Here is an 18,464-nt window from a genome sequence, read left to right on the forward strand (position 1 = left end):
TATTCATAACAAAATAACTCGTATTTTCTTCACATTTTTATGCAATGACTTACATGATAATAATTTATCAGCTAAGTTGCCCGTTCTTAGCAACTTGGTGAAATTACAAATCTAAATCTTACACGAACTAAGTTTAGTAGATCTAATTCACCCTCTTGGGTCAACTCTCTAATCTAAAATATTTGTAAGATTTTCTTCTTCCCTTTTGACTTCTAAGCTATAGAGTTAAATGCAAGAAACAATAACATATTTTTATTGATTTGTTTATATCGGGTAGATATTTCAAAATATAATGTCCTAATAGAAAATGTTTTGTAAGTACATGCTATTATTGGGTAGATTTTAAAAGTTTGCTGTTGTAAGTTGTAACTAAAAGAAATGAAAGTAGGTTGCTATAATACAATCACGACATTTCCATGTTGGCATATCAAAACACAAACATCAAGTCAAAAAGAAACTCATATGTAGCTTACTTGATTAAGTCCATTTAGGTAAAAGGAAACAACATATTCAAAAAAGTCTTAAACTCAAAGCCATCTTTTTCAACTTATTCACTACCAAGCAAAACTAGTGTTTCCTTGTACGAATTCACAGTGGAGAAACTCCTTACTCCATCAATCTTAAGAGCATTCAAGTGTTGTGTTTTGGGCTCATATACAACAATTTCACTTTCTTCACAACGATAATCTTTTTTCACTTGCATTATAAGCGTTCCATTGTTCCTGAGTCCCATTGCCCTAATAGACGACCCATATTCAGGTGCAATAATGGCGAATACCTTTGTAAACGATTTTTCAACACCATTATTCTCCATCATCCATACAACATCATGACACTGTTTTTCCTTTTCATTGCTTTGAAATATGACAAGAGATTCCCTTAGCTTAAAAATGGAGATCTTAGAAGGAGGGTGTTTCGCCAAACTATCTGGGAGATCTATCACTTGAAAAGTATGATCAGTCATATCAAATGAAAGAATCAGATTACAATTCCATCTAATCAGCCTACTGTTTAAAGCCTTCAGATGCAAACCAGACCAATATATAAACCTATCGATAACTTGCCCATACCATTGAACTCGGATCGATTTACTCAGCACATTGCTAGAAGCAGGAGATAGACTTGTCCACTTCCCAGAACTCAATGTGTAAAGCATAACTTCACGAGGGTCGTTGATTTTGCTGGGTTTTTCATGTAAGGGAGCAAATTGTTGAATCATGATGATCTTAGGATCATGAGTAACAGGACAAACACCAAAACCAAAAACTGTTTCATCCATCTTATTAGACATACCTGGCTCAGGCACAGCAATGGCGATCGATTTTCTGATTGAAGGATTCCAAAGCATAATCATCGGCTTTCCAAGAGGGGAATGTTATTTCTCATAGTAATAACCATCCAAGCACACCAACCCATTACAGCTGCCGACCACGATTGACCTTTGAAGCCGTTGAAAGGAGAGGGGAAGAGTTGGAACAAACCTCTGTTGGGGGAAAGTGTCATCGTCGATAATACAAACATATTCTGCCTTCCCTTCTACAAGATGCCTTACTAAAAGATTCTGCCACTCGTCTTGTCGAACACTGTGAGCAGCGATAAAAGAAGAGCTTTCGATTACACGCTTCCATGCTTTGCACACAGATCTAAACCGAATCAATGATTTTACAGGAAGCTTTCTCAAGATTTCCTCTTGAAGATGGAAACTAATGTCGCCAACATTTTGATTTTCGGTGCTAATGGATGGTTATGTTATGACTTTCTAGGGTTTGGTTTTTATGACGGGAGGAGAATGAGTTTTTAAAATTGGGAAAATCACTTAATAAGGTAATTCTTTGATTTATATTATTTAATCACTAAGTTTTTTTTATTTACATTTGCCCATTAAATTTATTTGAACTCTTCAAAAAACGTTCATATGACCTGCTATGTTTGACAACTCCGACGAGACTCCGAGCATCTTCTCCGTTGATTATCATTTTTCCAACGATACGAGTTTATTAAGTGAAACACATTTTCCACGTTTCTATTCCCTCGTCTCTCTCTTTATTCTATTTTCTCTCTTTCTCTCTCTAAAACATACACACATAACACTTACTGCTTCACCTAATGTGGCATCAGCGAAGTCCTTTACGAGATGTTGCTTCGAGGTCTAAGGTTTTGTAAGGTGTTCGATCTTCAAACTGAAGCACCATATGAAGTTCTTGTTGGGTGTTCGATTTTTTTCGGTGAACCATAGCATATTTAGAGTTATTAGGGGTGTGGGATTGCTTTTTGAACTTTAAAAGTGTTTTTAGACAAAAATGTTTATTGACTTATAGTGGTAGTAAAAAAGAGTTTTATAAAAAAGTGTTTGGATTAGTTTTTATAGTGAAAAGGTCAATAAGTCAATAAGCTAAAAAGATTGTCAATCACATATGCGAGATAACTCATACATCCATGCTGGAGATACCTGGCCTTGGCTGCTGAACAAAAAGTGGATCCGATCTTGGTACCCTCGTCATATATGGTTAGTTCTCCCCCACTTGGGGTTCAAACTACCACCAGTTGCCTCTTACAATTGATCATGGCCCCAAACTTGCTCAACCAATCCATCCCCGCCATCACACACACACACACACCCATCTCCCTTTAAGATGGGGATCAGGTCAAATGGGTAGGACACCCTAAAGATCTCTAAAGTGCAATCACTGAAAACACTCGAAGCAGAAACCTTGTGTTCGTTGGCGATGGAAACTCACAACGGACACTCCTACTTCCTATGGGATATACCAAAATCCCTATAGAATGACTAAGCTACAGGACCTACTCGCACCCGAATAAAAAAGCACAAGAGCAAGCAATGAATTCACTAAGAAGATTCCTATCAGAAACACAAGGATAAACATATAGGAAATAAAGTGAAAGAATAATAAATGAGTACATACCAGTGACGATGTCAGGCGCCACCCTAGCCTCCTCTGCTATAAGCTGAAAGAACGACCCCTGGCCTTCAGGGCCTCAACCTTTCCCTGGCATCCGTCTGTAATCCTCAAGGTAGTAGGAATTAGTGCCTGCAGTGTTCTAGCAACGAGCAATGGACAACTGGCCTTCACATGGTCGACATGATCACAATGGTAGCAAATCCCAGTGCTCGACAGTGGAGCATGTGTATGGTAATCCATTGCAATATGCTCTTCCGTGCCATATTTGTGGCACATAATCACTGATCGTCACGCTTCTTCATGTATATTTTCGCACCTGCCACAAGTACTACCCCTCTGGCCTCCACATCGTGAATCAGAGGGCTTGAACCGCTTCGTTGTTGGTTGAGTATGAACTAGGGCTTGCCTCCTCTCTCTAGTCTGGGTCTCAATCGGAATCTCTTATCTTTGAGCAACCGAATGCAACTCAGAGATGGAATGCTACTGCTAAGTCGATACATACTCCCTGATCTCAGTCTGGAGCATGCTCAAGTAACAGGACATGTGAACTTCCTTTGAGGCTACGACAGCATCAACCTCTGAGACGGTAGCATAGCGCTCGTCAAACAACTTGATCATGTCGGTCTTAATAGACCTAAACACCTCCGGGATCGCCTCCCTAACAGCCATGGTCACCTGGGTGGTGATCATATCACGAATTTCATCATCGGCCAATCTTGGCCTCTCCGGTCCGCTAGTTCCTGATCCTGAACATCTAATGATCGTCATACTGAAACAAACTGAGATACATCAAAAAGGACACAATTCATACTACTACGTCATTTCAGGATCACCAAATCCTCAGGGTTCGTAACTTCCTTGATACGCATATGGGTCCTGTGCTTCCAGTAGAACATGCCCATACTACCTTCTACACCTACCCGTATTTGTCTCAAGGAATCATCACGAACTACCCGACCACATAGCCCAACAACTAGGATACACATACATACTATACTCACCATCTTAAGAGTGGCTAATAATTCTTTATGATGGCCTTCTATAAATCACACTTACTCATGAAACTTCTACTAACCCTGCAGTCGCTCGTGTATGCTAATTATACATAACACTGGATTCGATAGACAATCTAATAATTGATTCTAACCTAAGCCCACAACCAGATGAAGAATAGGAAATAAGGCTAAATCAAACATCCTCGGGCTATAAAATCTTAGTTACGTACAACTATGATGTATACACTAAGAAACCACAATAATAATGTCAGTTCCATATAGCATATAAAAAAATTCTCCTAGGCTATTAGGCATCATAAATCAGACAATTCAATCATGCAATTCCTGAAGATCCCTAGCCTACCAGATAGCATGTAATTCTATGACATCATCCATACACAAACAAGTGTGGGTATCTTGGGGAATACTTTCCTTGGATCCGACTGATTGTACACATCACATCCTCTCTGTTAATCATTTTAGAGTTAATTTTGAAAATTATTTTTACAGCTCCTTGTTTAAGTCTGGAATCACACAAGTGTTCATCCAATTTTCTCAAACCTGGGCTCTGAGACCAACTTGTAACATCCCAAAAATCATGATAAAAACTTTCATTTTTGTAAAACATTTCCACAAACCAAGATATAATCAACCATTGTTTCCAAGACAAATCTAGAAAATCAGAGTATCAAAAACCTCCATATATCAGCAGGAGGATGTGTATGATCATGCTTTCGCCTTGCTCTGATCATCTGTTGTACCTAAAACCATGAAACAAACCACTATAAGCCAAAACTTAGTGAATTCTCCCAAAATACCCCACACAACAATATATATACAAGCATGCATGCTGGTTCCACAATCATCAGACTAGATTACCCTCGGATTCACAGTCATTGACTGGATTACCTCGGTCTATAGTCATCAGACCATATTGCCCCCAAGTTTATTGGCTTACAACACAGAGCAATACAACCTCAACCCAACCACACTATGTCGACATATGAAATAGATAAACAAGAACCAACAAGCACATGTAATCATATAGATCTACCAATCTAACAAATCATTACAACATAACAACATCCTATACACAAGGATACATAACACAATCTAGTGGGCCACCATTGGTGCCTTCGACCCACGGGTATAGTGAGGACAACTCACCTCGAAGTCTAGAAGATAGATGAACTTATCATACATCCAAATAACAGCTCTAAAGGTCACTTATTCAATAATCAGGGACCAATTCTCAAACTACAGCTCAAAATACTCCATTTGACCTAAATTCAAACTTAGTTAAAGTCAACAGTCAACGATCAACGTTCAAATATTCAAAAGTTAACTTCCATCCGGTCTACGCCCAGTGTAACAACTCTACGCCCTGTGTAGAGCCTAAGGTGGCAAAACGGGGGAAAATAGCCCTACTCCCTACATAAGGGAATTTACGCCCTGTGTAAACCCCTGAAACCCTAACTTAATCATTAACACCTTAACTCATACCAATATATCTTCCAACTTCTAGATCTCTATTCTTACAAACGTCTTAATGGATAAAGTCTTTGACTTGCTTATTTATAAGATAATGAATCGGAAAGTTCGTGTCCAAAAATTAGAAATCCTCCTTTATGGAGGAATCGTGAAGCTGGGCACAACCAACTTGTGAACCGGTTAATTTAGACCGGTTGAACTAGTTAAATTAAATAAAAGCACGTGGAAATGAATCATTTTCATAACAAACTTTGGTTTTTTTCACATCTATTTATATTTATTTGAATAAAAACACATGGTAGACGAAGTTTTTAAGCCGTGCATTGTAGCGGAAGTTTAAGCAATAACTTTTGTGATAAAATGTCCTTTTGCAGTTTAAGTTTCACCCGTGTGTAATATCTTACCAAAAATAGCAACATACTTTTCATTTTAACTAATAATCTTATGGTAATAAATAGAGTACATTGCCCAAGTTACCTTTATTCTTCCCATTGAAATTTGTTGAGTTAGAATTGGTGTCCTTTATATTCAAAAAATATTTAAAATAACAAAATGAGTATATTATAGTTTTGATCCATGTGATTTGTTTATAGTAATGAAGTCCATGTGAACTAGTTCATTAACAATGAATGTCTTGAGTCTTGACCCCATCTCCTTGTGAAATACATTGGGTACTAAAAGCGAATAAATATTATTATTATTATTATTATTATTATTATTATTATTCATAAATTTCAACATGAAAAAGAACGCACCCATCTTCAAATGATCTTAAAGGGTAAACTGAACTTTAATAACTATAATCCATCTTTTGAAATCTGAACTTATCATACGATTTTCTTTTGGATGATCTTTGGGCTGCCTGATACCCTAACCAACTTCCATGCAGTCCATGTCACTAATGAAAATGCCATGGCAGAACCTACAAGTTTTGGCCCATATATAAATTCACAATCCCAAAAGCAAGTAAAACATAAGAAATATGGTTTAAAACCATGTTGCTCAAAAGGTAAAGATGAAATGAATGAATATGGTTCAAGATATAAAAAGCTAAAACATAAAAAATAACAATGTACTTTTATTTATGTTTATATTAGACCATCCTACTTTCATTTCTTTATGTTATAACTTATAAGAATACAATTAAACAATGGTCTTATTTTATAATTTTGTGTTTCACATTAAGCAATCTATTAAAGACCATAAAACGACCAAAAGGCATGAAATTATTAAAAAAAAAGTAAATGAATTATGGGTAAAAACTTTAATTAGCATTGCATGTATTGGTATAAAAAGCAATTTATTGGGCATTTTTTCAAGGCCTCACTGGAGTTTTTTTGTGGCTATTCTTCAATAATTGTAGTTGCATCTCGCATTCTTGCTAGAGCTTGCAGCAACTGAGTTGATCTAGTGGATTTATCATGCAATTGGAATAAAAAAAAAATTCTAACAGTTCATGATAGTGTAAATATGCTCTACACAACTAGTAACTTGTAAGATGTTAGAATTACATAAGGTCGATGAAATCAAATAGTTCGTACTTTGAAGTTTATGCCAGCTACTCCATGAAACTGAGTAGTTTAAAACCACTTCCAAGCTACAAAATTACCAAAACCAAATATGGGCATTCTCAGAAAATTAATCTCTTATTTTGAAACCTTAAATTGATCTCTTAATTTGAAACTTGAAAGCACAACATCCGTACCTCATGCTTTAAAAGTTGTACATTTGCTAACATGGACCAGTCGTTCTCCTGCTTCTTCCGACCCATAACCTTTGGTGATAAATTTTAGTTCGTTTAGAGCATAAGCACCATTGAACTCTCCCCTATCATCAAAGATACAAATTTGATTTTGAAAAATTATTACATGTTATGGAGCCAACGATAATGAGAAGCTTTTGGTGCAAATCAGAGAAGAGATTTCCCCATTCCTCTTACATCTCTCTAGTATTCAACCAACAAAATCACCCCTAATCATCGATGCTACCATAATCTTCATCGACATGATTTATAATTTCCATCACCACCATCACGACTCACTGCAAGTCTGCAACCACCGCCATTAGAAACATTATATCTAACATCCCTCACCTATCACCTCTCACCGCTCACCCTCTCGCACTTAATCTAAGCACATAAGAGGTAAATTTTCCTAAAGAGGGATAGAAGAAGCATGTAAGAAAGAATTTTAGGAGAGAGAGAAATCTTTTTAAATAGGGAAATGATATCCTCGACTTGCCATGCCGTTATTTTTGAAGCCCATACCACACACACTGTGGGGGAAGAGAGAGTACCGGAGAAACAGTTGCAAAAAGCCTTAAGTACAGTACAAAAAGCATTGTAACTTGATGTGCTCTTATGCACAATATTTAACATTTTGACATTCGTTTTATACTTTATTTTATTTTTGTTGTATGTAAATTGATGTAAAAGTTACGATTATATGTTTTTAATATATTTGGATTGATCTTTAACTTGTATTATGTGTATTTTTAATGTTTAAATTTGTAGATGTCTATTGAACGATAATTTGATGTTCTAAAGAGACGTTGTCAAATACTCTCAATACTAACAAGATCGTTCGAGTGCAAACGAATAAGTAGCATGTTGTATACATGCAACATATTGCATAATATGATTATAAAAGATGAGGCAGGTGTGATTTGTCGCTACAATCAAAATGAAAATATACCAAATGTTGAAGGAGTAGGTATTGGTACGTCTGCGTTAGACACCACAATCTTCACGTTGATTTGGTAAAGCACATCTTCAATGCCTACGTGAGTTTTTGTTGTTGATGATGTAGAAGACGACTTCGAAGATATAGATGATGACTCATACATATTTGTAGATGATTCGGGAGATGCTTATGACGACATGTTGAGCGACGATGATTACGATGATTAGGTGTTACATACTATACTACTATGTTTTGATTATGATTTTTTATGTTTTAATTTAGTATGTATTTTTTAATTAACGAAGTAATTTCATTTTATTAATTTTGTATAATTGTATTTTATTAAATTGCATTTCATTCAATTAAAAAAAAAGTATTAGTAACATATAGTGGCACGGACTCTCAGGCTCAAGTGAGAGGAAAAAAGATGTTGGAGCATTGAAATTCTCCATAAATTATGAGGATAGTTAGGTTATTATATTCTCTTTTATTGTTTGTAAGGTGCCTCTCTATATAAATAGAAAGGGAGTGGTCATTTGTAAGTGTGCACCGAAAATGCACTCCTTTAGTTAGAGAGAGTATGGTGGGATCTCTCCCACCAAGTGTTCTTCTTTTTCATATTGTAACTCTTTCTTTCAAGTAAAATATTGAATTACTCATCTCTTTATGTTCTTCATATTTTTGTTATCATTAAATCGTCAAGATCTTATTATTCTGCACAAGTCGATCGTTAAAATGAGATCCTACAATTGGTATCAGAGTCGTACCTTGAAAATCTAAGCGGTTATTTCAAAGGACCGAATCCCAATCAATTACTTTCATCTTGTGATTTTTCGATATTTATACAAAAAACTATGGGTTCGCAATTAGAAATTTTTATGATGAGTTTTCTGATTTTTAAGTGTTTGATTCGAGCTTTTCCAAGCTTTCAAGAATAAATGTTGTTGCTGTCTCGTTCATGTTTCTGCAGAAATCACAGGTTTTCTAAGTTTTCTATCTTGTTGTTGAAGAAAAAGAAGTAGGAAGATTATATTTATGGTATAAAACATTTCAAGATTTTGCTCTAGTCATTTTTATGATGTGGAATGAAGACACAATATCTTGGGTTTTTATGGAAAAGATGGTTCTTGAGGATGATATCAAAGAGATTTTCGATTTCATACAACTTGGAGATTTGTATCTTGCAAAATATTGGAGAAGATCTCTTTTTGAAGATGTTATAAGCATATTTTTTTAGTTCATATCACCAGCATATTATAAATCATCAAGGTAAGAAGCTCTTTGTGCTTTATTTTAAAACTGGTAGATCTTTGTTAAAGTGTCTTGGACGTTATGAAGTTGTTTTGAGAAAACATATGTCATTTACTCCACCATTAATGCTTAGCCGTGCCTCCTAATAATCCTTGTGACTTTACCCATCAACCCACCTTTTTGTCTCCCATGCCTTGTACTATACACCCATATATTTTCTTTAAACCATGCCTTGTCCCTTACTTTTTACCTTTCTTTTTCCTACTTTTTTCTACTTTTTCCCTTTCCCAACACCCCATCTTATCCGCATATGCTTTAGAAAAAAAATCTCATTGATAATCACGAAGTTGTAGCCTTTTTGGTATCAAAATTTCATGAAAAACGACATTTTTCATCATCAACCCTCTCATCCTCGGTGCTCAGTACGGCAACTCAAAACTAGACCGAGGACCTAACCTCACCGAAGAGTTATATGCCATACTGAGGAGTTAAGGCTATACCAGAATTCTACTGGAGGTCCTCTCATGCACAGCCTCTACGGTCCCTCTAACTCCGAGACACCGAAGACTGCTACCGCAGCCGGCTACATTTCTTACCCATCCTCGCATACCGCAGACTAACCTTCTGTGTTCTATCTTGGCTTAGCAAAGGCTAAAGCATATACCATAGACCCTCTAAACCCATCGAAAACTTCGGTCATCGGTAATTAACCTCTTGATTCTTCATCACCTACTCCTCGCTGCCCCTTCTTTGCAACCTACCCGCCTCACTCCTCACTACTGACCATCCCTTCCCATCGTAGACCTTGCTCTGCGGTAACCTTCAACTTTCACCGCAGACCCTTGCATCTCAGCCCTGCCCACTCTTTGCCTCTCCTCTCACTTTCTAAACCTTGCATTCTCATACTACAACCTCCTTTTAGCCTATATTTCCTTATTATTTTCTTTTTAACACTCATTTAATATTTTTTATTTTATCACCATTTTTTCTGTTTTCCTTTTTTTTCTTTCGCAAACCCCAACATATACCATTTTTTACACCAATTTTTTATCAATTATTTCTTTTATTTTAAACCAATTATTTTTATTAACACCAATTTTGCCCAACCACAACCCATGATTGGAAGCACTTTTGCGAAGACTAATTTTTTACTTGACTCAATTTATTGTCTTCGCGAAAGAGATTATTATTGGATATTTATTCAAGCTTTGATCGTCATGATGGATTACTTCTTGCTGATTATATTGGAAGAATTTTATTATTCTTCGCATGAGGACTGCCCTTTAATCAAGGTCCGTCGACCAGCATTCCTTGGATCAGTGTCTTAGGATCAGTTATCATCCATACTGCAGTCAGACATCATATTATATTTCTTTGCAAGGCTTGCACCATAGTTGCGCCTGATCAACAAAGTTGCTTCGCAACCTTCGCACTTTGAAGACTTATTATGACTTGTCACTCTTGATCTTCGGTTGACGAACCATGTGTCTTGAGCAAGCAGACTTTATTTATTGAAGACCGCTTCAAGAGTTCCGGCACTGTAGTTTGGGTACATCAACATTTTTCAGCAAAGTAGAGATTTTCAAGCAGAGTTCTTATTGTTAATATGGTACTTGTTCATACAGTTTATGGGACAAAATCAACAAGCTATAGATGACCGATGACTATTTACTTTACTCTCATTCTCGTGTTTGTCGAGACCCTTCATATATCTTGGGAGAGCATGGGAAGCTCTTGGTATCCGACCCTCTCCATCCAGATTTATTTATTTATTTTTTATATATGGGCATTGGTTATCAAAAATAGGGAGAGAATATTATGTTATCATCCGGATTAGATTTTATGATTGTTTTAGAATGGATTTTCAAGACTTCTAAATATGATGATTTATTTAGTGATACTACTTGGCACTTCTTTTTGTTCATCATGACCAAATTTTTGGCTTCACTAGATGTTTCCCGGATCTAGATTATTTATTATTCAGACTTTACTTCAGGATGTCTCATATTTTTAGCAGGTCATTCTTTTGAAGAATTTTGGGTGTATTATGATTCGAGAACTAGAGATGTTTCAGACTTTTGAAGCCGAAGTGTGACTTGATTAGAGGACATTCAGTTAAGAAGTTATTGTGGTAAACTTTTGAAGTTGATCGTCTTCCTTCAGTGATTACATCTATAGACTGGACTCTCACTCTTCAACACCGGAGATGCTTGACTTTGTTGCTTAGAAGACTTTGACTACAAAGATTTCATCAACCAGTTTCATGCATCACATGCACTTTAGAGTTTCAGAGACATTTCAACATTTGGTTTTCATTATGTATCATTTTATTACCACACTTGCTAGTTGGTTACTATGTATTTTAGCCTTTTATCACTGTATTTTTATTCCTCATCATTTGTGAGCATTTAGGGAGAGATTATTGAAGCATGGAAATGCTCCACAAATTATGAGTGGTAGTTAGGTTATTATATTTCCTTTTATTGTTGTAAGGTACCTATCTCTATAAATAAAGAGTGAGTGGTCATTTGTAAGTGTGCACTAAAAATGTAGTCCTCTAGTTAGAGAGAGTATGATGGGATCTCTCCTACCAATTGTTATTCATTTTCATATTGTAAATCTTTCTTTTTAGTAAAATATCAGATTATTTATATCTTTTTGTTATTCATATTTTTGTTATCATTAAATCGTCAAGATCTTATTAAGCAGCACAAGCCGATCATAAAAATGTGAAATAAATGCGCGATGGCAGCAGACAGATGGTAAGCAACCCAATGAGAAAACCCAATAAATCTTGACCATCAAGGCACAACAACAAAGAAGCACAAATGGTCATGACACAAAAGATCTGATAAGAAACATGATGAACTTAAGCTTCACGGTAGATGACCTACGTCCGATAGGTTGGCAAGGAAATGAGCCATTGGTCATCCAAGCTCGCATTCGCAGTTTTGCAAATCACAAGTATATGTTGATACGGGTAGTTTGGCTTATATAATATGTGAGCATTGTTTCACACAATTACCTCAAGAATGGAGGACGCATCTCTGCCCGACAGCGGGAAGATTGACATGATTTACGGGACACACCATATGGCCGCTTGGAAAAATACAACTACCCTTATCCTTATATAGCCAAGATGCCATGAGGAAAAAGACGGACCTGATAGAATTTGTTGTAGTACACCACTCGACAGAGCATAACATCATCTAGGGGTGAATAACCTTGTTATGTTTCGAAGCCATAGCTTCGCCAATACATGGGCTAGTTAAATTCAATACACCAGAAGGTCCAACAATAGTGATGATAGAAAACCGTCCGGAGCACCGGTGATACCAAATCATGGAGGCAACAGAGATAGCTAAGGGAAAAGCAAAAGCACAACGAGACTCCAAAATAAAAAGAAGTGGTCAATGGCAGTTTTCCTGAAAAGCAAACTCGAACTGGAATAGTGCTCCCCTCATAGATATGGGAAAAACTGGTGAATCTGTTAAGGAAGTACAAATATGTATTCGCGTAGACACCGACATATATGTTAGGGATAGACAGAAAGGTAATTGAACACATGCTTAATTTATAGCCATGAGTAAGCCCGAAAAAACAGAAAAAGCAAGGCTAGGTGGGTGAGAGGAACAAAGCAGTTAACCTGGAAATAGCAAAGTTGGTCGACACGAACATACTATGCAAAGCATTCTTCCCCGTATGGATATCTAATGCAATTATGATTAGAAAAGGTAACGAAAGTTGGCAGATATGTATAGATTATTTAGACTTGAATAAATCCTTTCTCAAGGACGCCTACCCACGTCCATAGATAGATCAAAAATTGGAATCGTTGCAAGGGTTCAAATGGAAATGTTTTCTCGACGCATACAAAGGCTACCACCAAGTGTTGACAGGTAAAGAAGACAAGGAAAAGACGGCGTTTTACACTGATCACGACACACTTTGCTACATCAAAATGCACTGCAGGCTATAAAATTTTGGAGTCACCTAACAACAACTTGTCGACAAAGTATTTAAAGATCAGATTGGCAGAAGTGTAGAGGTGTACGTTGATGACATGGTCATCAAAATTCAAAATGACCAAAGGTTACTGCAAGACATTGAGGAAACCCTCCAAACCCTATAGAAGGAACACATGAAATTAAACCCAAAAAATGCACATTCAGAGTACAAGAAGAAAGTTCTTAGGATACTACATAACAAGAGAGGGAATCCAACCAGATCCAGAAATGGTCTCTGACCTATTACACGATAGAGCCACGGAGCTTAAAAGATATATAGGCCCTAAATGGAAAAATAATGGCTCTAGGGCGGTTCATAGCACAGTTGGTGGATAAAGCAATGCCGCTATTCTAGACATTAAAGCTTAAAAATCTAATGTTTTCTCCAAATTTGTTGAATTGTCAACCTACATCCAAAATCAATTCAAACAAACAATTAAAGCTTTTCAATGTGACAATGGTGGTGAATACAACAATACACAATTTCATGACTATTTTTCAACCCACGAAATTAAATTTCGATTTCCATGCCCTCACACCTCCCAACAAAATGGGAAATCCGAACGCATGCTCCGCACCATTAATAACATCATTCGCACTCTTCTCTTTCATGCCCATATCCCACCCACATATTGGGTGGAAGCCCTCTACATGGCTACACATCTCCTAAACATCCTACCCTCCACATCAATCAAAAATGAAACTCCCCATTTTCGATTATTTCAAATCCATCCCACATATACACACTTTTGTATATTCGGGTGTCTTTGTTTCGCTCACCTCACAACCTCTCACAAGCTTGAACCATGATCATCACCATGTGTTTTCCTTGGATACCCAACCCATCACCGCGGATATTAATGCCTCGATCTCTCCACGCACAAGACAATAATCTCTTGTCATGTTATTTTTGATGAAAACATTTTTCCCTTCCAAGTCGTCACCCCAAATGATCCTCCACCCTATGAATTTCTTGATGACATATACGATACACCTTCACCTTTTCAATATTATACTCCCTTACTTATTACTCCACATTTATCCAACCCGACCCCCACAGTTACGGATTCATTCGTACTGACTCTACCCCTAGTTCACTCCCCCACCACTTCAGCCCCTCTAACCCCATCCTCCGAGGGCTCCCCTTCCTCTTCCTCCTCCTCACCACCCACTCAATCCACTCTTTCCCCTCCTCCTGTTCATCACATGAACACTCATCTTAAGAGTGGGATTGTCAAGCCCATTTTAAACTGGCGTCAGGCCATACACGATGAGTACAATGCACTTATCTCCAATGGGACTTGGACACTTGTTCTGCGACCCGTTGAGGTTAGTATTGTCCAATCTATATGGTTGTTTCGCCATAAGTTTAATACTGATGGCACCCTCTTTCGCTACAAGGCCCGACTTGTAGCAAACGGACGCAGTCAACAACAAGGTATCGACTGCAATGAGACATTTAGTCTAGTTGTTAAACCGGATAGCATACGCACTGTTCTCAGCATTGCGGTCTCGAGACAATGGCCTATCCATCAACTTGGGACCACCGTTTTGCTCAACATTCCCTAACGATTGGTTTTCAGCACAGTCATACATACCCATCTCTATTCATCATGCACACTGCAGAGTAAACAACTTATTTATTATTGTATGTTGATGATATTATTCTTACAACATCTTCTACAAGTCTTCTTCAACATATCACAACCAAACTCAACCTTGAGTTTTCCATGACAGATCTTGGGTCACTTAACTATTTTTTGGGTATCTCTGTTGTTCGCTCATCTGCAGGTCTTTTCTTGTCTCAACAGAAGTATGCAACAGAGATACTTGAACCAGATAACATGATGAACTGTAATCCTTGTCGCACTCCCGTTGAACCAATACACAAACTGGACTCTATCAATCCTCCATTTGTAGATCCTACTTTCTTCCGTAGTCTTGCGGGAGCGCTCCAATATCTCACCTTCACGAGACCCGATATTACCATTTCTGTTCAACAAATTTGTCTATACATGCATGATCCTCGTGAACTTCATCTCCATGCCTTAAAAAGGATTCTTCGATACTTACGTGGTACATTAGATCACGGTCTTCAGACACATGTCTCGCCCACCGAGTCTTTAGTTGCTTGTTCTGATGGTGACTGGGGGATGCCCATCCTCTCGCCGATCTACATCCGGACACTGTGTATTTTTCGGAGACAACCTAATTTCATGGTCCTCCAAAAGACAAGGTGTAACGACCCAAAAATTCTCTACGTTAGTGAAGTTAGTTTTATGTTACGTAGAATTAAGCTTTACGTGCGTTTAAGGTGTGAGATTGGATATGTTTAGTATTTAACAAAATAAACGAAAAGATATTTAATTAGTGTTTTAAGAATTTAATATAGATTAAAACAATTTATATGATTTAATTAATAGTTAATATGTGTTAAAGGTATTTAAGTAATATTAGGATTTAATTGATATTTAAACTATTAAAAGATCATTTATAGATAAATTAAATTATTAAATGATACGATTGTAAAGTAAGACAAAAGGAAAATTATATTTAATATTTCTAGGGTTAATATTGTAATAAGTCTCAAAGATCAGGGGATATAATTGAAATTAGAATTCAATTTGTAAATTGAATTCTCTACATTGTAAATTAGTTTTAATAAATAACCCTACGTGATCAAGGAAACTGCTGCAACCTATCTTTTCTTCTTCGTTTCCGTTACCATATCGATTCGCATACTTCCATACACCCTAAATACACCAATCACACTACCTCCTTGGGGGTTGCCATATTTGCGTCGACTAAAGAAAGAAAGAGTGTTGCTTGTTCTGGAAATCGAAGCAGGAAGAAACAAATCCTTCATTGCACCTGGTAAGTCCTTAATCTCCTCCTCTAAAGCTGAAACACCAAGAAAACTATTGAGACTTGTTAATGTGCCATAATCCTACCTGTTTAAGCCTTGGAAAGTAAACCATGAAAGACCCATGTTGTCTGTTGAGCTATGCAATGCTTCATATCCTTTTTGTTCATGACTTTTAGTTGCCCAGATGTTGGATCTTTCCTGCACCTTTCTTGCTACCGGCTTTTTCTTCTTGATCATACCATATGTAGCATGTTTCTAGCGAATCGTAGGGTGAATTTTGATCTCTAACCAGCCAAATGTAATCTTTTGGTAAACATTGAAACTTGGCTTATTACGTTTACGATAATACAAGAATCATGACCCTATATGATATCAATGAAATAAATTATACTTTCATTGCTTTGAAACCGCTTGCAACCTTTAGACCTGTAGCACCTGAATTTTACCAAAATCTTAACACTTCGTAAGTTGAAATTATCATATATGATGGTATAATGGTATTAGGTTCTCCATACTCTTGCTGCCAAATGAGTCTCGTTAGTTGCTAGTGTAGTTTGGGCTTGTGATACCCAAATCATGGCTACCATATGTGTCCTTGCTCAACATTTAAGATGTCCCTTTATGCCCAATATTCCAGCCATATAAAACAATATTTGCATACTATTCTTCGTTTCATGTTGCACAACAGATACTTCTACTAAAAACACGTTTGGGTGATGCGATAGTATTCCAGAGGTATGGAATATTTGTGTAGTTTTATGTAATCTGTTAATTATTAAGCTTAATGTAACACCGTGAAATTTCAAAAAAAAATTCATTTTAATTTAATAAAAATACCCCAATCACAATTCTCAAAAACGTGTATCAATTGTTTTTACATAACATAAGTACAAATCAAAAACCCCAGAATCTCAAAACATCTCCGCCATAAGTGTGTATTGATCATGTCGGCGCCTTCCCGCGATCATCACTGGTACCTGAAACACATAACACGCAAACGGTAAGCAATAATGCTTAGTGGGTTCCCCAAAATACCACGTACAACTCATATGCCTTTCCAGGCCATAGCTCTATGGGATCTTCCGATCCAGGTGTCTCAGGGGATTTCTATCCCATAACTCTGTTGACCTTCCGGTCCATATCATCATACTCATATCATAACATATAACATATACAACATACATTACATTTTCATCATACACATAAGACCTTCCGGTCACACATAATCACCCCATCGGGTAAGGCATAGTGAGAAGACTCACCTCGAAGATGTCGGATATTCACTCGCGCTCAATCCTCCAACCTAGCTTCCTCCTATAGCATAAATACATCTCTATTTAATACCTCCTGACTTATTTTGACTTATGCCCGTAAGTCAACACAAGTCAAATATGGTCAACGTTGGTTAATGGCCACCCCCTTGACCCAACTCGTCGAGTCAGGCACTGACTCGGTGAGTTCAGACGTGAACACAAGTCCCCTAAATTCCTTCTCTGACTCACTGAGTCACTCTTCTAACTCGGAGAGTCATCAACTGTGTGAGTCACGGGACAAACCGGTCCGACTCGTCGAGTCTGCTCATGGACTCGGCGAGTTCATTCCATGCTCGAACTCATATGGCCTTCTGAGGTCAGATCTGCTTCTCTAATCTATAGATCTGAGCTTCCCAAACATGATAATCACGTAAAGGTCACATCTTGGCACCCATGCAACGCCTACAAGGATTCTTTTGGTGAAATGACCTCTAAAATGGTAACCTAAGTCCACAACTCAAAAGGAAAGGCATAAAGCAGAGCATTTGGGACTCTCTGGACCTTCTAAAGTCCAGATCTAGGTACCAATTCCCCATGGGACCTCTTACACTCCAAATACAAGCTAATCAAGGCATAAAGAAACCCTGGATTTGACTATATCAACAAAAACACGAGAATAAGCTCTGAATAATACCTCAAATAGCTTCCTCTGCCCGAATGAAAGTAGATCCAAGCTCTCCAACTCTCATAGCTTGACCTTCCTCTTCCCTTCTTGCTAAAACTCACAAGGATGAAGAACAATGGCCTCTTTTCTCACTCACAAGGACTCTCAGATGCTCCGGTGCTGTCAAGGACGAAGGTAGCTGCAATGAAAGGTTATAAGGTCCTTTAAATAGGGCTCAGACCCGAGAAATTAGGGTTTTAGTCGCCAGCACGGACTCGTCGAGTCCCCTCACTGACTCGTCGAGTCCACTCATTAATCCAGTCATCACCACGCGA

The 18,464-nt window shown here is 37.4% G+C and overlaps 1 protein-coding gene across 1 annotated transcript; it reads right to left on the reverse strand.

Moving 5' to 3' along the window:
* Nucleotides 1-547: 547 nt before the first annotated feature.
* On the reverse strand, nt 548-1,354 carry LOC128132372 (F-box protein CPR1-like). Its single transcript, XM_052768905.1, has one exon. The coding sequence runs from the start codon at nt 1,352-1,354 to the stop codon at nt 548-550; it is 807 nt and encodes a 268-aa protein (XP_052624865.1).
* Nucleotides 1,355-18,464: the final 17,110 nt, after the last annotated feature.

Source organism: Lactuca sativa, chromosome 2, assembly GCF_002870075.4.
Source record: "Lactuca sativa cultivar Salinas chromosome 2, Lsat_Salinas_v11, whole genome shotgun sequence".
NCBI lineage: Eukaryota > Viridiplantae > Streptophyta > Magnoliopsida > Asterales > Asteraceae > Lactuca > Lactuca sativa.

Coding starts and splice junctions, on each gene's coding strand:
- LOC128132372 (XM_052768905.1), bottom strand. CDS start 1,354: ATGATTATGCTTTGGAATCCTTCAATCAGAAAATCGATCGCCATTGCT.